Source organism: Astatotilapia calliptera, chromosome 22 (assembly GCF_900246225.1).
Source record: "Astatotilapia calliptera chromosome 22, fAstCal1.2, whole genome shotgun sequence".
Classification (NCBI taxonomy): Eukaryota; Metazoa; Chordata; class Actinopteri; order Cichliformes; family Cichlidae; genus Astatotilapia; species Astatotilapia calliptera.
Genome location: NC_039322.1, coordinates 8668170 through 8689336, shown reverse-complemented (window position 1 = coordinate 8689336; position 21167 = coordinate 8668170). Strand labels below are relative to the sequence as shown.

The following is a 21167-nucleotide window of genomic DNA, read 5'->3' as shown; positions in this document are numbered from 1 at the left end:
GCCTGTTTATCCACTAAAATGAACACCTTAGCTCATTTCTATGATGGCTGGGGCTGATTTGTTTTAAAGGAAATAGCCCTTGGGATATCAAAAGCTCATTCAGCATGTAATTACCATCCACCTCCTGAAGGGAAGACTTGGTCTGAGATGCTCGTACTAGTTAAACGCTTGAATAACCAGGGAAATTTCCTCCCGTCGTATTTTAGCGCACACCTGCCAGTGACTTCCATGTGTAAAGAGGTAATGACATGCTAACTGCTCACCCTTGTTTAATGCATTTAAATCAAGTGTACGAGACATCTGGTGGTGTAAAACAAGAGCAAGTAAAGAAGGCTTCAGCTGGCTCAGCAGTATCGGAGACACCGAACACAAGAGAAGACTTATTACCCCACAGTTAGGAAAGTGTTTGGTGCAGAAATTAAAATGACAATGAAATAATAATAATTCGATTATAATTATGAGTATAAACACTGATAAACTGATAACTAGGTGATTTAAGACTATTAAATGCTTTTTTCAGCAGGCAAATTAAGATATATACTTTAAATGATATACGATCTAGGCCATAAAATGATGAATACATGGATACGCTGTTTGGAGAATTGTGTATATATAGCTATACTGCAAATGACCAAGTCCAGTGTGTTTGCCAGTGACCATGTTTAAAGCATTTAAATGCAGCTGTGCTCCACCAAAATCCAAAAAACAGCTCTGTACTGTTTGCTTTTCCACAATTTCTCTCCATACTCGCAGCCTTTCTGCGGGTTAGACTGGCTCTGCTGAACACAGTGTGCCAATACAGGAATAAAGCCAAATGGGAGCCGTGCACAAAAACACTACCCTCATCTGTGGTGAGTGCCAGGCCCGGCACACCCTGCACACATTTCGCATGGCAGAGCTGCAATCTCCTCTTTGGCCTTTCTGCTTTCCGTGCGCGCGCTGGTGAGAGCCGAGCCTCACGGATCACGGTGTAAACGCGCAAATGCCATTTCCCATCACATCTCATTCCCACACCCGCCACAGCTGATGTTACCTTAGAAATCCAATGTGATCCCAAATATCCAGAGTTTGGGGAACAGACCAGACTCCATTTTCTGTTACTCTAAACCTTTTCCATTTTGTTATTTCCTCTTCTTCTGACGCTCTGATAAATATTAATGTGCGACCCTTTGCTACAGATGAAAGTGTGTAAAAGTGCATTTAAATGCAAAACATTGTGCGCGCATTAGGGGAAAAAAGTACGACTCAGTAATAACAGTTTTTCTCTCCAATCATCTTACCAGGTGGTTTCACTGGTGAGCCCCTCAACTTTGCTTTAAAGGAGGACTAATCAGTGAAATCAGATGGTCACTATTGATTGCTGTGCTCCATAGTGATGTATCTTTCTTGGGCTGAGTCAATAAAGGAAACCCAAACTAGCTGACAGATTGACTGATGAGCTCTGTCTCACCTTGCTTGGTGTGTTATCAGTTGCTAGAGTACTCCTCGGTGGGACCTGGTAGACGTCCTGTCCCGGTGGGACCTGGTAGATGCTCTGCTGACTCTGCTGCTGTGGGCTCTGGAGGGACGGGGGCACCTGGTAGAGGCCCTGAGACCCCGAGTTAGCCTTCTGCTGATAGCTCTGAGATGGAGAAGGGGCGGCGGCGGCGGCGCCCGACGACTGAGCCTCGAACATGGGTCCGATCAGCAGCTTCAAGCGGTTCCCGGGGGCGATGCCCTGGCGGCCGTGCAGGGAGCAGAGCCACCAGCCCTCCAGGCCGCCTGTGTTCTGCTCAATGACGGTCAGGATGTCCCCTTTCCGGAAGGCCAGCTCCTCGGGGGACTCCGGCATGTTGTCGTACAACGCTTTGGCCATCAGGTTCTGCGGGAGCAAAGGTCAGACTGTGTTTAGATACGTGTCGGCTTAATTATAACACAACAAGCACGTGGTTACAACAGCTGTTCGCTCCTGCTGCGTGCTGTTTGTCAGGTTTGAGTGGAAAAACAACAGTGGCGGTTTTACAGGCGGGTTATCTGCAGGACACAATGCTAAACCAAAGGAAAAAAACAACAAAAAACAATCACCTACATACACATACGCACCCATAAACCCACACGTTCATATAGAAGTTTTGTGGATTTTATTAATAAAAAGCTCCAGAAGAAGCTGAATTAACGAGCTCCAGCAACAATCATGAGAACAGTATCAATCACTTATTATCTGAAGCATCAAAACTAACCTAATACTACACATGACTGCCGTCTGCCACGCCAGGTTTTAAATACTCCAGTGAATGACATGCTGGTGAACTCGCTGCGCTGCCATTGGTCGGCAGCTCCACACCAGATGTCTTTCAAACCAAATCTGAACTTGATGGGATTTTCTCAGCTCAGCTCGTGCTTCAGGGCACAGCTATCTAAAGGTCTACGGAGGGTTGAGGGATAATGACTCAAAACAGCAGATTTTGGAGATAGAAAAAGCCCCGGAGCGTGCCGCTGTGTCTGAGAGGGGCATTTAAGACTAATTGCCTCAGTCTTTCTTCCTTTAGCCTTTATTCAACCACGGAAGGAGTTAACTGAGCATGAATACTCCTTTTCAACTGCCTGATGCCCACAACTTTAAATCCTGGGAACTACCAGGCACAACAGCGATCAATGCAAAGTCCATGAATACAATTAGTGGATAAGCGGCTTGGTCAAGTGCGCCTTTAACATCTAATAAAGTGGGAAAGGAGAGTGGTTATTATCTGGTTTTTACTTTTGTTTTTAGCTTTTCAGAAAATCAACAACGATCACATTAGATTAGAGAATCTAGGATGTCAAGATCACAAACTCTTGTGCTCTTGACATCCTGGGCTGCATGATGGTGCAGTGAGGTTAGCACTATCGCTTCATAGGTTGATCGTGTTGGAGTCAAATTTCCTGGTTGAACTTCCTGTGAGGAGCTTACATGGTCCCAAGGTACTTTAGCTTTCTTCAAAAGTCCAAAGATATGCATGTTAGCCTACATGGGGATTCTAATGTGGATGTAGTTAAGTATGTAAGGCGGATAAAGTACAAAGACTAAAGCCCTACACATATGAATGGGTAAATTTAGCTTATGCAACACGTTTGAATGGTCAAAAAGATTAAAGGAGTACTTCATAAATGCCAATCCAACCTCCATTTTAAGCTCAAAGACTGTAGCAGTGCCTCTGTATTCTACAATATATCTCCCACCAATGAAAAGTACAAAAACTCAACAACTAGAGACAAACAAAGCCAGTCCACAACTTTCTATAACAGCTTAAAATAACTCAAAATCATCAGTTCATGAACAAAAACCTTCACCAGTCAGATGAGCCTCATAACACAGTAAGAAGAAGCAACACGCCTCCTATTTGTTCAGTCATGACTCTTCTTAAGCGATAAAATGAAAAAAATATGTAATGAATAACCAACAGAGGCACAGTAGCGATAAAGTAGCTCTGACTGCCTCCGAGTCAGCACCAGCTATAATCTTTCTGAGCTGGATTACATTTACATGAGATGAAACGAGCTGATTGGAGGATGAAAATGATATTTTTATTTGGATTACATGCCCATTTAGATTAAAAACTGACTTCAAGCAGCCAAACAGAGCGCCACACAGGACAGCCACTCAGTTCTTGTTTATCTCTCCACTCCACCTTTTTTCTGATCTGTTCTTTCTGTATCTCACCTTTCATCGGTTCACCGTGGGAATAAGGAAGCCTACTTTGTGGCAGTTTCTACTTTGGGGCTTTCTTGAACCTTCTTCGGCCTTCCTCTTTCCTATCAGCCCGATTCAAGCAGTTCCCATGTGAAACTCGCTGTTAGTAACATCGTTATCTCTCTCTCGCTCTCTGTGGGGCGGGCCTCCCTGGCTATTGTCTCAGTGTGCTGTCGGAGCCATTAGCCAGCAACACCCAGAGCACAGTTACACCCTCACTATCACCCACTGCCACCTAACTAGCTGCGAAGAGCTTGAGCATGAGCCCTAGAGGTCAATGCCATCCAACGGGAGCAGACCTGGATGTCCAAGAGTTGTCCAGAAGGAAACAAAAATGCTGATAACTGCTCCTGCTCCAATTAAAGTCTGAATATATGAGGAAATACAGCCGTCCAGATCAGCACAGATTTTGAACTGAAGCTTTTGATTACTGTTAGATTGTTTAAACCTCTAAGTGTTTGCTTTTTTTCATTGATTCACAAGGAAAACACACTATACCAGCATGCCACTTAAAAATAATGCTTATTTATTGCCCACTCCATCCTCTGTGTGTAAAAAAAGAAAGGAAAACTATCTAGCTTCATTCCTCCTCCTTTTAAGACAACCCTTTTGTGATTGGCTACCCCTAACAAACACAAGGTAAGAACAACAGGTGGGTGGGGCTTCTGTAAGCACAAACAGAGCAGTCTAAAACTAATCGCTTGCACGTGCAACGACCTCTTTATTTAAAACGAATGGCGACTGTTGTTTTTATGAACATTTGCTGTAACAGTGAATGAGCGTTTCCTCCACTGCCTTTGGCCTCTAAAACAGCCACACACACAAAAAAAAGAGTAAACAAGTGTCCCATAAGGACGACCTTTGGACACAAAGACAAGTCGAAAGCACAATAGAGTGCTGAATATTTACAGTTTTATTACTACTGAAAGTCCAGAGTCCATAAAGTTAAGGTTTAAAATAGGATTATACAGGTTGCTCAAACACACTGATTTGAGTTTATCATTTTATTGTTGAGAGCTGTGAATATCTGATGAGCAGCCTCTGGAATCGTGATCTTTCCTTGTCCTTTGCAGATCTGTTTGCATGTTGCATGCCTAATATTCAAGGCCAGAGTAAAATAAAAAAGTGACCCCAGCAGGAAAACTAATCTAGGTCGTTTGTGGCTACTGTGGGTGTCATCTGCTCTATCAGCAATAGAAGGCTGTGGCTACCGTCTAATGAAAGATCTGATAGACATGAATACAGCCATACTGTGGTTAGATTTTTGTTTTTCTTTAAATTAGGTCACAATGTAGATGATTTGGAAGCCATAGCAGACAAACTACACGGTTTTATTTAACTTAGATCTTAAATAAGTCGTCTTCTTTCAGCTTAAGGCCAAAGCTGTAGGTATTTGCATGAGGCCAGTTCTGCTGCTGTGGTTGACTGCTTTGTGTTTGATGCTCAGAAGAGAAATTAAATCACCCGACAGACAGAATTGCACGCATCGTGCTCCTTTGTCTCTGCTAATTAGTGATCACTGTGACCAGCTGCCGAAATGAAAGCACCCGTTTTGCAGACCGCATACGCGCACGATCACAAACTGAGCCGTGCCTTCACGTGAAAAAGGTACTGAAAACCACCAGTATGAGCACACCCAGCAATTTCAGTCTGCAGAGATGCAAGCCGGTCGAGGAAAATGTGCAACAGGAACTGTCACCCTGCATCTGTTGTCTAAACCACACTCCGCTGCCTTTTGTAGTTCGTACATATGCTTTAATAAGGCTTCGGTGCAGATTTAATACTAATCTTAGGACATAAATGAACCCTAACGGGAAATCTTTAGCAGATCGAAAACACATTTCACCACAAGTCTCTATGACTTTAATTTCATGATGCAAGCAGTAACCATCAGAGCTAAAAAACAAACCCAACAAAGAAGTGTGGTTGACTGCAGTTCCACTAGTGGCCACTTGAGCCTGGCTCCAAAGGTCAGTCCCACAGACTCTGTTATTAAAAGACAGTCCAACTTTACAGCAGAAATAAAAACGTTTACAGCCTGCTGCAAGAAACTGTTTTGGTCTCTGTGGCTGATTCGCTTCTCTGTAATAGCTGTACAGCAATATCCAAGCCCAAGCCCTGCTCTACTATTGAAAAGTCATTTTAGCTTGCCATTATATGGTTGCCTGGCAACATGATGGTATCATCATATATGAAACATATCCTAATATTCATGTTTTGTAGATACAAATTAAATGTTACTGTCGTGAAATTAAAATAACATTATAGGTGCATAAACGCCACAAACTGGTCATTTTAGCCTACTGGTAAGAGGTCGCTAGGCAAGATGATGACACATATACCTGTGTGGCATCTTTGATTGTTCACCTGCTTTTGTGTATTATCGTTTGGTTTTACTGCCATCAAAGCTTAAAGTAATACAAACTTAGGGGTGTGGCTCTCTTGGATGACAGGTGGTTACAGTGTTTCTAAGGACTGCTTCTCATGTAAGTAACGTTGTGTTTTCTTAAAAACAAAGAAACTCATGACTGAAACAGCCACAAATACCAAATTGGAGGCTTCAAAGTATATTTCATACACCAAGGGGTGATAGTGTCTATGGTACTCCAGCCTTTTACCAAAAATGATGTTCACTTATCACCCGTCACAGGTGTTAGTGAAGTTTAAAACATATTGATTTTTCCCCTTCTATTGCTGTTCTTTCCAGTTATGCAAAAGTTCATGAGGAAGTAAAGGTAATATTAACAAAACAAAGAGGGGTAATAGTAGAAGCTCCAGGATCACTAATAGACTAATAGACTGATAAGCATTGCAAACACTTTAATAACTAGTGATCAGTGGAAGCTGTGAGTAAACTTCTGCATCTGGATTCTGCGGAAGTCTGACATGACTGTGATACTGTAGAAAAAAAAAAGCATGAACACTTATACATTATATATAAATATATGTATCATCCGTTGTGGTGAGCCTGGTACCACAGAGATCCTAACAGGAAGCAGCCTGATTGACACATTTTCACACCCTCCTCTTCACACACACGCTGCAGTTTACTTCGCATTAGAGTGCCGCAGCTTGTCTGTAAAGATTCATGCGATATAAATCAATGAACGGTTAAAGAGCATCTGAGTCGAAAAACAGTGAGCCACAGCAGATTTCAAGCATGGTATTTGGGATGTGAAGGGTCATGCGAGACACCAAACATGACCTTTAATCACACTAAACAAACAGCTTGTCGGCTGTAATGACTGCCAGCTACACGCGGCCCTTTTTGAAGTGATGCAGAAGGGGAAGAGTCGTGTTTTTGTCTTCACCCAGAGCAGGTGAACCCGGCTATTAAACCGGGCGTCATAAACAGCACTTAGCCGCAGCACGGAGACTCCATCGCTTGCCACTGATCCTCCTGTAAACACGTGTGTTTGCCATGTGTCAGAGAGGGGTGCTTCTGCTGCATCCACACACACATGTGTATGAGCTTCTAGGAAGTTATCACTCAGCGAGGTGAAAGGCGCTCAGCTGCTTCCTATTGCAAGTACCACATTTCTGCTCATGACCTTGAATCGTCTTGAAGCAGTGACTTAGATGTATTACTATTGTATCTATTTGTTTATGTAATGTATCTATGTTTACGTAGTTTCAGACCTTTTAATTGGCATACAGCTTTAGATGAGTCATCGAAACCTTGTTTAGGTACAGTCTATACTGATGACACTGAGAGCGGACCTAATGTGATGACCCCAACTCCACGTTTAGTTTTTCTTGAACCCTGCTTTGAATCATCACTTTAAGATAATCCTTATTATACTACAGCCCCTCAGATCATCACCTGCCTGAAACAAGCCATTTTAGCTGTCTTTCTTCTCATTGGCTGCCTCTTACAAACAGAAGGTTTGAACAGTTGGTTTGGTGAGTTTACCAAGTCTATGTATAAGATGATATAAATGTAAGATTAATGTAAAAAAAAAACAAAGAAAAAAAGCATCAGTGTCAGGTTTGACATCCACCCATCACAACTTTTTAGTGTATCTTTAGCTAAAGCTAGACAGTAAGCAGAAGGTCGCTGAGGGTTAATGTCCTGTTTAACAAGTTCAAGGAAGTAATCTGAGCCGCAACAACATTTTATGGGTGATTTCTTCGACCCGTGCTCCACCTCTTTAATGAGTTTTATGGTGTAACTTGCAATCTTGCTGACAAACCGGAATAATCACAAGCAGAAGAAATTGTATTTTAGTGAGCAAATTCTGGTCTGGACTCTGAGAAAACAGAGAGCTGCTACTGCATTACACAGGAGAATAAAATGTGAAGGACAAACAAAAAAGGCCTTAAAATTAAACTACCCTAAAATGTATCTAAAGTCAAAAGACTAAACCCAAGTAGAAAGACCAACCAGCTTTGCTGTGCCTAAACAGCTTTGACCCAGACGTCAGCTTCCATGTATCTGACTTGCTCCGGGACATTTCCAGTGCTCAACTAGATTGAAATCTGGGGAGTTGAGGGGCCAGATCAGTGCCATGGGATTCAGGTTTTAATGCATGGTGAGGTACAATGCCTTGAAAAGGGAGACCACTACCATTGGGGTGCGTCACTGCAATGCAAGGGTTGCATAGGTACGTAGATGGTTGATGTCTTTTCTTCACATGGAAGGTGTTTTAATGTTGAGGCTGACAGGTTTGTTTTATTTCCACATGTTTGTTTTTTGTTTACTGTCTTTTAAAACATGTGGCACTAAAACAGCTCTCCTTCCCATCTGGTATGTTTTATTAGTCTGTCCTGGTTTGTCCAGTCTGTCTGAATCCCCTCTGACTCAAACCTCTACATCACCAAGGCTTTTCTTCCCCCTCTTCCCATCAGTGTCTTGCCTGAACACAAGCAGTTTAAAACGTCATCCCATCTGCGAGCCTGTTCTGACCTTTCCCGAAATTTAAAAAAAAAACAAACAAACAAAAAAAAACCTTACGTAATTTCACCACTTGCTGAAAAGGGCCCCACCTTTGCTTTCAGTAAGAGCTCTCTGGGTGGTTTTGGCTCTGCCTCTCCGGGGTACACATCAGTCTAATAATAATGAAGGTGGCTTTGGCTAAACAAGCTCACAAATACTTGAATTCCCTTACTGCCACAGCCACACCACATAGAAGAAACCCGCGTCCCCACAGCAATGAGAGTGCCTCGGCTTTCAAAGCGACGAGGACGTTTTCAGCCCAAACAAACAACCTGCTCCAAAAAAAGTGGTACGCTCTGACTGTGAGAACACTGGTGCCACAATTAGGGCCGTACCACTGTAACACGTGTCCCGGGGTGGTTTGTACACGCTCATTTGGCCTCATTTCGCATGGTTAAATATAGAAAATAATTATAGTAATGACGGTAATGAGGACCTGATGACTTTTACAAGCCGTTCCTCAGAGCGCGGCCTGCTGCGGGTGAGAGCCAGTTCGAATAAATGGGCCGTGTGTTGGGTTCTGGGTAGGAAGGGCTCATGGGAAGCGGTTCAGAGCTCAGAGTACATGGTAATTTCTTCATTTGGACAGTTTTCAGGAAGGTTGACCCTCTGATTACAGCCTCCTTACAAGCCCTGCCAGTGGCCGTGTATTAACATAATTACACAGCAGGCTCGGTGAAATCTCACCTCGGCTATTTCTGAGAAAATCCTGTCGAAAAAGGCCGGTGTCATTTAAAGCCAGCACACAGGGGAACGTGACCCAGCACATTCCCTGCAGCTTCGCAATGATTGATATCTTATGCAAGCAAGTGTAAATCAATACACTGTTACGACACAGTTACAGTGCAACTGGGCGCTGTAGCTGCATGTAATCAATCGATAGCTTATTTTAGTTTTGTGGTTGGAACAAACTGTTTCAGGGGTTCTTTGTGACTGATTGTAAACGTTCATTTTTCTTGTGTAAAGACTTTAATTCTGCCAGAAGATGTGGAAAGAAGGGTAAATTCAACCTGCCAAGCGCTGAATAAAAAGGACTATTGTATCCACAGTGTAAATATGACACCCCCACCACCAACACCTTCTCCTTCATTTATGATTCACGAGCTGCGAGGAAATCTCCACACCCTAAAACATAAACAGCAACAGCATGGCAGCTGCAGCTTTGATGGGATGTGATGCGCCATGATGCCGTCTGACCACGCCGCAAGCTCCAACAAACCTCAGATCCTCAAAAAATATCTCAGTTGAACTGTCTAGTCAGAGAATGATGAAAAGTGTGTCACAATCATGGCCTTCCCCTGGAAAATGTCAGTTTCACTCTTATTTAGGAGATGACGATCACATTCATAATCAACAGTAAAGCTTTTATATTTTCACTGCATTCAGCTACTTTCTCCTCTCTAGATGCATTTGCTAAGAATTGTGCTCGATATAAATCATTCAAGTGCTTCTGAACTGTGGAAAAGTAATAATCTTAGGATCTTGAAAAGAAAGAAGATAACTGGACGCCTTCCTGTCTGTGTTCTTAAGTTAAGGTGAAGAGTCCCAGATATGTAAACCCTAGTGGGGGTAAACTTAAGGAAGTCCAGATACTTGTTTTTGTTTTGTTTTTTTTAAACTCTTAAGACTGCCATGACCTGGATTACTGAGATGCTTTCCAGACACATTTGTAAATCGTACTTTTCCAGTTTGCCCAAAGCCTTTTGCCAAGCTAGTTTGATCCTTTATTTAAGTCAAAATCATCTTTCATTTCTTTCTACTATTAACTACTAGACACAATGGACGACTGCTTCTTGTACAAATATCTCTGAAAACTGTCCAAATGTCACAAAAACTGATAACCACATGAAGCTAAAGAGCTAAATAAAGCTGTTGGAGAACCAGTACACTTAGGAGTTGTCGATTTTGGGTTTCACTTCACCAGGTTTACAGAAATTTGACTCATCATTATAGTAATGAGAATGTTATTAGTTACTGTTATTAGTTGTTATTTGCTGCCCAAAGCAGATAAAAAGGTCACTGAATGCAGATTTGGGATTTAAGGGGGTGTGGCTTTCACCCAGCTTCTGCTTCTAATGTTAAGGTTATTAAAACAGTAATGCTTTGTTACATTGTTGTAGTCTCTTCATTCCTGCGGCAGTATGTCTGCCACTCTGTTTACTTTGAGTGCACTTACAGTAATTTATAGCAGTAAAAACTGTGATGAAATACAACGTGGGCAGGACTCAACTGCAACACTCAACCACTTTAGGTGAGGTCACAGGAAATGATCTAATTTGTGTAACGTCTTGGGTAAAATGACTGTTATCCCGCGGCTCCTCCTTATTCTGTCCATTCATCTCAGTCGTCTTTTTTTTGTTTTTGTTTTTTTACTGTCACACAAACTATAAGGTAACCTGACATCTCCTGCGTTTCTGACCCACTCCTTAGCCTGCAGCGCTTCCTGGCTCCTGCACGACCCAGATAGATCCAGGCTACCACCGAGCTTGTGCTATCTTGTCACATCTTGGACTCCTTCGCTGTGGTCCTGGAGCCTTAACTATAATTAGGACTGAAACTGGAGATATTCTCTCAAAAGTGTAACGGCTTGTGCAGCTTTTGCATTCTGCCAGGACAATCCAGGGCTATGAGAGGAAACTGATCCGTGAGTCTGGCTCAGCGCCTGAGCAAAGCAGTGAATAACTGCGAGCTTGACACCGACTTTTGACCTGAAAATATAATTTACTGCACCTAAACGGGTCGAGGAGCACCGGCAACACAAATGTACAACAGTCCTGTGAATACGAATGGTATTCACGGGGCCTCCAGCCAACAGACGCTCAGTTTTGGCAAAGGAGACTAGTGGATTACTTCCAAGCTTGGTGCTGATGCCAAGTGAGGGTACATGAGTGCATCATAGTAACCCCCAGAGACAAGAGCACTAATCCCTCCAGGGGGCATTAGCCGACATGTGAAATATGTTTCGGGGTATCTCTGCAGGGCCACATTGATTGGTTTTACATATAGGAATAGTCAATGAGATGGAGATTCACTCCAATGTCCCTTCGATTTCACGCCACACAAAGATCTCACAGCCCAAACAACAGAGGCTGCCATCTTTCCCCTTTGAAACATGAAGGGCATCAGAGATAAAAGGAGAAAGATTCCCCCTTTTAACACTTTACTGCATTTGATTAAGTGCCTTTTAAACTAAGGGATACTCTCATTATGATTAGATGATGTACATACATATATATATATACATACATATATATACATATATATATATATACATACATATATATACATATATATATATATATACACACATATATATACATATACATATACATATATATACATATACATATATATACATATATATACATATACATACATATACATATATATACATATATACATATATATACATATATACATATATATACATATATACACATATATATACATATATACACATATATATACACATATATATACACATATATATATACATATATATATATACATAAATATATATATACATACATATATATACATACATATATACACATATATACACATATACACACATATACACATATATATATACACATATATATACATATATATATACATATATATAAATAAATATATATATATATATACATAAATATATATAAATAAATATATATATAAATAAATATATATATATATATATACATAAATATATATAAATAAATATATATATAAATAAATATATATATATATATATACATAAATATATATAAATAAATATATATATAAATAAATATAAATAAATATATATATATATATATACATAAATATATATAAATAAATATATATATAAATAAATATATATATATATATATATATACATAAATATATATAAATAAATATATATATAAATAAATATATATATATATATATATATACATAAATATATATAAATAAATATATATATACATAAATATATATATATATATATATATATAAATATATATAAATAAATATATATATACATAATATATATAAATAAATATATATATATATATATATAAATAAATATATATATACATAAATATATATAAATAAATATATATATATATATATATATATATATATATATATATATATATATATATATATATATATATATATATATATATATATTAGGGGTGCAACGATATTCGTATCGATATTGAACCGTTCGATACAGTGCTTTCGGTTCGGTACGCATATGTATCGAACAATACAACATTTGTAATTTATTTTATCAATTTTCCTTCTGACGATGCTGTCTGTGTGGAGCGCTCAGTGAATCTGTGTTCGACTACTCCGCCTAGGCTGCACTGTCGAGCGCAGATCCACTGAGCGCTCAACACAGACAGCATAGTCAGAAGGAAGAGCACAGGGCAAGCTAGCGAGACAGAAGTTAAGCTCTCCTTGCAACAGGCAAATTGAACCTCATTCAGATCTGGCGTTTGGAATTATTTTGGTTTTCATGTGACGTATGACCCTGAAGGTAAGCGAGTCATGGACTAAAGTAAAACAGTATGTTGGATGTGCCATGCAATGCTCAATTACATGGGTGTGAACTAGTGTGTTAGCGCAGTTAGCTCGTTAACGTGTTGGCCGTCTAGCCCCATGCACGGAGCGATCGGCGGTAGCTCGTTAACGGAGATTTGCCGTGTTGTGGTGTTAAGGTCATTTCAACGAGATTAACCTGAAAGCACTAGTGGGAACACAACGAATATGACTGCACATTTACCCCGACATCATCCTAGTGCAAAGACAAAAACAACAAGCATGCTACTAACTTTAGCCGAGTCATTTAGACAGTTGTTAGCACATGATTCTCCTTATGCTGCTGAGAATATAGCCCAGAAGAAGCGGATAGTATAGCTTTTATTTTGGAAAGAGCCATTTCTCTGTAATAAACTCTCTTTTCCAAAGATGAGTGATTCCTCAATCAGATACAGGGCTTGCAATATCGCTAGCCCGACATCCCGGAGCTAGCGATTTTTTCAGTCGGGCTACCAAAATCTATCTCTTCCCTGCCCGTCGGGCTATTGTAGGAAAAATATATGTCAATGCTTTTGCATTCTTTCAGAAATGTAGCTGGGTAATTATGTCATTGGCATCGGTGAGCCACTGTCAATATGTGACATATTGAAGTCGCGTTTGAATTTGCGCTTGTTTTTTTGCTTTCACTTTGCAATCGTGCGAACTGTGTATAGAGAGCGACAGCACTGATCTGTGAGTGATGATAATTTGTGCACCAATTCCTCTGACATCGTCTTATTAATCGTTAGCTTACTATGCAAACATGACAAGTGAAATCTCCCGCAGCAAGCTTAAACATGTGAGAGGTTGATCGCGCAGAGAATCGCTGAGCTTATGTGAGTGCATGTGTAAAAGCATTTCAGTTCTGCTGAGCCAAATAAGACAGGTCAGGGTGAAGAAGTGACAGCCAAATAAAAGCTTACCACAAAACGGAGAAGTTATGACAAATCAGACTATAAGGCAAAAAGAAAGTGCAGCTTTATGGTTTCATGGACAAAATAATTTCTGTGGCTGCAATATGACGAGCTATATAACCAGGGCTGCACATAAGTGGTCCGCAGGTGCGCATTCGCTGTCAAAATAAAAAACGCGCACAAGGGTTAGGGTTAGGGTTAAATTTAAAAACTGTACTTTTGAGTTAAAATATATATTTATAATTTTAATAAATGACAAATTAAAAATGCATGAACATTTTTTTTGTATCGAAAAAATATCGAACCGTGACACCAAAGTATCGAACCGAACCGAACCGTGAATTTTGTGTATCGTTGCACCCCTAATATATATATATATATATATATATATATATATATATATATATATATATATATATATATATATATATATTTTTTTTTTTTTTTTTTATTTGAATGGATAATTTGGTGTATGAAATGTCAAATAGATTCAATAACCAACAGCTATGGGTTGTTTTGGCCAACAAATGGGAAAAAAATCCAAAAAGGCAATATCAGGAATATTTTCATTAATAAATATCAACTTTCCTAACTGATAAAAAGAAGTTTAATGACATATGAATATGTCAAGTTATCTTGCTTATCGATCGTAAACTTCAGATTGTTTTCCCAAAATGAGCCGTCTTTGCATTTTATACCAACTTTCATAGACGAATCTTGTGTACGAATCTTTGATTCTGCTTTTCTTCGTCCGCGTCCACGTCTCTGTGGACGTTGCTCAAGGGAAAGCGTTGAAAATGATGTGTGTGGAAATGAATGAGTAACTGTTTAAAAGGATGAAGGAAGTGGTTTAAGAGGACTTACTAGGTTTATTTCAACAACATGATTCATGCATAAAAAAATAATAATGATCTTAGACTCCACCATGGGGTAGCCCCTTAGTTCACCCACTGTCTAGAACAGACATTGGGTGAACTAAGTTATAACAAAGTTCTGATTGGCTGCCCCTCGAGTGGGGCTTCTGCACTCACAAACAGTTAAATTTACCTTAGATGGCTGTACTGGACATATCATCCTCCATCATACAGAGGGGGGGGGGGGACAGCGAATAAAAGCCTCAAATGGGTTGTTTAGAGTACTCTGAATTCATGTAATTTATATACACTTTGACCTCTTTATTTAAAACCTTTAGCAATGTTTAGTATTCTTTTTTTTACCTGTATACAGCAGCTTCTTATAGTTGCTTTTCCCCCAAACGACTGTCTACACACTGCTCAGCTTCGCCACATGACAAAGAAGACTAATGCAATCTCACATGCTTTAAAACTACGATGCTGTCGGCCTGCTAGAGGACCTTTGCTTCTACCCTACACATATCCAGAGCGCACACAGGTCAGCTCAGCTATTAAACAGACTCTCCGTGCAGTCGAACCGACTTGACGGGAGCCCACTAGATCTTGAAGGATGACCCTGTGAAATAGCTGGCATTCCTTGAGGGAAGGAAGGAGGAGCTCAACCGTGGAAATGGTTCTTTGCATTGTTGGCGAGTCTGTTTCTAAAACGAGTCCACATTGTAGTCTGTCTCCCCGCTGGCTGTTTTCAAATGTTAATGGCTGGCTCACGGTGCGAGGGCGCAGAGAGGGGAGGTTGGGGGGTCGCTATTCATTGACATTGGGGGAGTAGCTCTTTGCACTATCTGAAAATCTTACACAGGAGCAAAGTTGGGGAAAGGGACAGGAAATCGCTGACACACATGGGCTACAAAAGCTACATGTCACTGTTCAGACATCTGAGCAGGCACAGAATAATAAATGCTTTGAAGTTAAGATGGGAAAAAGCAATGTGAAATAATGCTTAAGTGCATATAACTTGCAGAGTTCTCTTGAAAAGGGCACTGGGTTCCTCTCAAGGAATTTCTTTCAGAAGAATACAAATGTCTCTTTCTGGAAGGACTACACAATGCCACCCCCTGCGTAAGCAAACAAGCTGAGAAAAGAAAAGAACCCCTGCTGTAAGGCTCATTATCAATGTGAAGGGCCACCTTGAAACAATCATGTGCATCCTCTGAACAACCTTCCCATGCACGATCGCCTGGAATGCACTCATTCTCACGGGGCGCTCCTCGACCTCCCCGACTCCCATCAACCCCACCCCAACGGCTCGACCCCCACTATACAGCCAACTCTGTTTGCCCTCTCGTTCTTCCCGCAACTTCCTCTCCTTTTCATTTTCTGCAGGCCCCTTCAGCACCACAGATCCTCCTCCTCACTCTTAGAACAATGTCTGCTATGCTCTCTCCTCCAGTTCCCTTCAGTGCTGGCTGACTGCCTAGAACCTGAACCCATTAAAAAAAAATACAAACACTTTGAAAAGCACATTTTGGGCCAGAGTTTGGCTTCATCTAATCACTCTTCACTCTGGTTGTGGAGCTATTTCTACAACGGTTACATCAGCTACAAAGGAATGAGACCTGGGTGTTTAAAACTGTGTCACGACCCTTTAAAAGGACAGTTCTGGGCAAGTACATTCTCCACGTCCAAGTCCAACTTCCAGCAGGGACATCCTTCATTTAAGGCATCATATCGAGAGCTTTAACTCAAAAGAATTAAAGGAGTTGATCGTTTTTACCTGTTATCACAAAAGCAGCAGGTTAATTATGGAGCTTTAGCATTACTGTTGCCGTTTGTTAGCACTGGACAGAGCCTGGCTGGCAGTTTCCTCCTGTTTCCAGTCGTTATACTATGGTATGTGAAGTATCTCCAAGCCAATAAGCAAATTGAATCTCTCATAATCCTCTCTATCTCCATATTTTGTTCTTGAACTCTACAGAACAGCTTTGCTCAGTCTGAAACGAGCCGTTTTAGCTCCTCCCCCTTGAGGCCAACTTTGTTCTGACTGGCTGCCATTCACGAACAGAGGGCTCAAACTGTAGGTGGGTGGGGCTTTATGAACTAAGAACCATAGCTGTGTGACTGTGATGGCTGTAAGAGGAATATCTCCGCTCTATGACATCACTCAGACCCAAAGGTAGAAAAAAACTGTCTGAATCTGAGCGTTTAGAGCCCGAACTTTTGGCTCACAGGGATTACTCACTAAACACAGACCTCATTAAGTGAAACTAAAAATATAACCATCCGCCTCTGTAACAGTGACAAGACAGAAAATAAGGAAAAAGCAAAATAGGTCCCCTTCATACTAATTTATGTCTCATCTTTCTTTGTCCTCCATTTCCCTGGAAGAGCTCCGCCTCTGTGAGGTTCATCATGGGGATTACACACATTTGGTGACCTATGGAAAAAGGCACCCCGTTTCACACCTGAACACCTGTTGGAAACTATCTCTAGAGGCGTCTGATCAGATCGCGGCGCCTCACCTCAGGTCACGTGAACCACATGAGGGGGAGGGGTCGGCCTCGCTTGTTAAGCATGTGTTGAAACACTACCACTCTGCGAGGACAGGGACGCTCTTAATATAGCTGTAAATATCGAGTGGCTGTCGGGATGTGATGCAGTAGAGCTGTGACCGGCTGAAACTAGATAATCGCAGTAGTGACGTGAAATGTGTCACCTAACCGGAGCCTTGGGCTAATTTCCCACCCTCCTTTCCTCTGCCACAGCCTTGCATAACGTGGATATGTTTATTGTAAACAAAGAGCGCTGTCTACATGATCTCTGTGCTCTGGCTATCTTCTGAATGTGACAAACAAAGGAGTTAGACGTCAGAGAGCGGAGTGTGTATACTGCACAGATATCCTCCCTACAGGCTGATAATGGCCTGAAACGGTGGTGTTTATCATATTTATGAGCATGCACTGATCAGTCTCATTGTTCAGGGTGAATACAGTGACCGTGGAGACATGCTCGAAGTTATTTCCCCACTTTCAAATCCTCCTCTGGCCTCACACCCAAACTATCACCCTTGGCTCTGTGAACTGTGTACTTGACAGGACAATGAGTCAGTGAGCATGACGCACATATGCAGCGAGCACGCCCTCCAGTCACAAATCTGCTGAAGAGTGACCAGAAGACTGAAGAAAAAAAGCCAAACCTCATAGCAGAGAGAATCCCAGCCAACACTGAGGCAAACAGCTACTTCACACATCAGAAAACAGCCAGTGAAAACTGAATCAAGTGCCCTCAAAACCCCCAAAACCCTCACAAAAGACTATTGCCCCTTTAACGGGGCAAGGAAGACCTCAGACCCAAGAACATGAAGCAAAGGAAAAGTGCTAAAATGCAATCACATCCAGAGTAAATTCAAAGCTTCCTCCTGATGAAGTGACATCCAGCTGTTCCATCCATCACTGTCGAAGCCTCCAATTGTCTACACCCTGATGTAAAGACCTGTGGTTGTAGCCGATGATGCAGAGGTGACTTTCCCTTTTAATCCCAGTAACTGCATTTGACAGCATTAACAACAGTCTTTTCTGTCTGTTTGAGAGCTGGTCTGATTTTACAGCATCCTAAACCACATTACAGCGAGCTTTACTCACAAAAGAAAACCCACTACCATAAAATATCCACAGCATCAAAAACAGGATAATAATCACAGATTTATAGCACTAAACTAAATATCTCTGAGGGGGGGGGGGGGGGGGGGGGGGGCTTTCAGCTGTTGTGGAAATGACCTGCAGTTAGCTGAGCATTTTGATCTCCAAGGAGCCAAGCCAAACAACAATGTAATGTCACTCCACATCCACTACCATGAATCTTCTCTAAAGATATATTTTTTTAATCTATTTTTTTTTACAACCGCTTTCATAACCCAATACTCCTTTTTTAAAACATTTTAAACAATATCTCTAAGTATTTGCTAATTACACCTCCTATAATGTGTATTTGTCACAAATTTCTTTGTCATAACCTGATATCTTCAGGTTTTAGACTTCAAAAAAATACAATTTTCTGACATTGTCTAATCTAATGTTGTGGTGAGTCCAAGGAGGGGGCCTCAAAGTTGTTTTCATTTTAATTCCCTTTACGCCCCTGTGATGGAAAACGTAACCTGCAGATTTAAAGTGACGCATACTGACTTGTGCAGCACATTTACACACACACACACACACACACACACACACACACACACACACACACACACACACACACCAAGCAGAAACAAAAAAGGCACGTTTCAGCAAGTCATTAGTGCAGTTTCCCCTTCTTTTTTTAACCAGTTCATAAGAAAAAAGCAACCCGGATGTATTCACTGAAATAAGTTGTGATTACCGCCACGAATACAGAAGCGTTAACATTTCACATTCACGTCGACTCAAAAAGAAATCTCCGACAGCATCAAGATTTGTTGTCATTATCCAGGTTAAACAACACAACAAATATCCAGCCTTAATAACACAAAAAACTGAGATGTAGCATCAAATCCAGCCCGCGGCGCTTCACTTACTTTGTATTTCATCTTGCCGCTTCTCTTTCTGACTCCAGTTAAAGTGAGAAATATCCGCTTTACCGCGACACACAGCGGCACGTCGGAATAACCGGAGGCACTATTAAGAGTTTTTCTTCTTCTTCCTGTGCGGTTAACCAGCCATCCAGAGATTCATATGCAGAGAAACACGCAATGATCTAGCTGACTCCAGTCCGCCGCTTTCTACTCCTCTACTCCGGAGAACCGCTCACCACACCGACTCCTGCAGCTCATTAACATTAGGCGCTCCTGATTGGCCCAACTAAAACCCTCTAACCACGCCCGCTTACGGTCTGCTAGAAATCTGCGACGTCATCGTCGTATCAAAATAAAATAAAGGAAAAAAATAGAGTAGAAAGAAAATATTTTAAAAATTAAATTGCCAAAAAAATAAATTAAAAAATTGAATTAAAACAAGAATTCTAAAAATCTAAAAATATTATATAAAAATAATAATAAACAGTAGAATATGAAGAAAAAAATTATTCTCTCAACTTTCTGTCGGTTTTTCAGGGTATAGAAATGTTAATTGTAGCATAACTTAATGCCAGGCGTAAAACAAAATATCATTAAAAGGCTTTATTTTTTTATTTTTCTCCATTTATTCTGCACATTTACAACTGATATAAAGTGATCTTTATTTTTTTTTAATAAAAGTTAATAAAAGACACCACAAAAATGCAATCGTTATAAGTTACAGTGTGAACAGACAATTGTCCAGACGAACGAGAAATATCTATGATATCATATATAATGTATAACATCTATATTTAAGTTTCTCGTATCACTAAAAGACGGTACAGCTAAAATCACTGTGACCAGCTTTTCTGAATCAATTAATGAACACATACATTTACATATGAAATATTACCAGTCACCAACATTTGTCTTGCACTTGTCCCATCAAGGAAGCCTAAGTAATTATATGCTACCTGACGCTTTGTTATGGTGTACTGTAAGTGCATAAAGTACAGTACAACAGTCTCTAAAAAAAGAGTTATTTTAACATAATCTGTGCACCTGTAGAAATTACAGACTAGCATATTTGTTTGTGCATAAAGTTTACAACATTGGCCATCATTTCTGATGACATGAGTTAAATAACTAACTTAAAGTCACTACATTTAAAACTTTACCTCCCAAACAGAATCAGTAAATAGTTTGCTACCAGTCCTCTTTACATGAGGCACTCATTATTACACTCTTTTTAGTGTTAAATTCAACATCGTACTGCAAACCACAGCTTGAGCAGGAGGCAAAAGAACTCAATCAAGTTCATTACAAGTAACGCATTACTGCCCATCTCCGATTACTTTTGTCAAGTAACGAGTAAAGTAAGGGATTACTATTGCAATAATGGTAATCAGATTACCGTTACATTCCCGTAGGAACGCTGCGTTACTGCGTTACTAAAACTGTGAGTTTTTTGCGAGAATGTCTCATGACAGTGACCTAAGCGAGTGCGAAGTTTGTGACAACAGCTGTGTGCAGATCAACAATGGATAATATATGGAGTGGGGAGAGCGAAAAAAAACCCCTAAACTTCCAAGCAAGCACCGAGTGCGCTACAACGTAATGGGAAATTCACAGAGAATCTGGCAGATTCTTCCACTGACCGCTG

General features: G+C 40.5%; 1 protein-coding gene across 1 annotated transcript in view; it reads right to left on the bottom strand.

Moving 5' to 3' along the window:
• nedd9 (neural precursor cell expressed, developmentally down-regulated 9) overlaps positions 1 to 19791 on the bottom strand; it is a 37630-nt gene extending 17839 nt beyond the window's left edge. Inside the window, exons 1-2 of the mRNA XM_026156799.1 lie at positions 19526 to 19791; positions 1451 to 1861 (exon numbers count right to left, since the gene is read on the bottom strand). Coding sequence (XP_026012584.1) covers positions 1451 to 1861; positions 19526 to 19537 — 423 coding nt within the window. The 5' untranslated portion in view covers positions 19538 to 19791. The remainder of the gene's footprint in view (positions 1 to 1450; positions 1862 to 19525) is intronic.
• Between the last annotated feature and the right edge of the window lie 1376 nt (positions 19792 to 21167).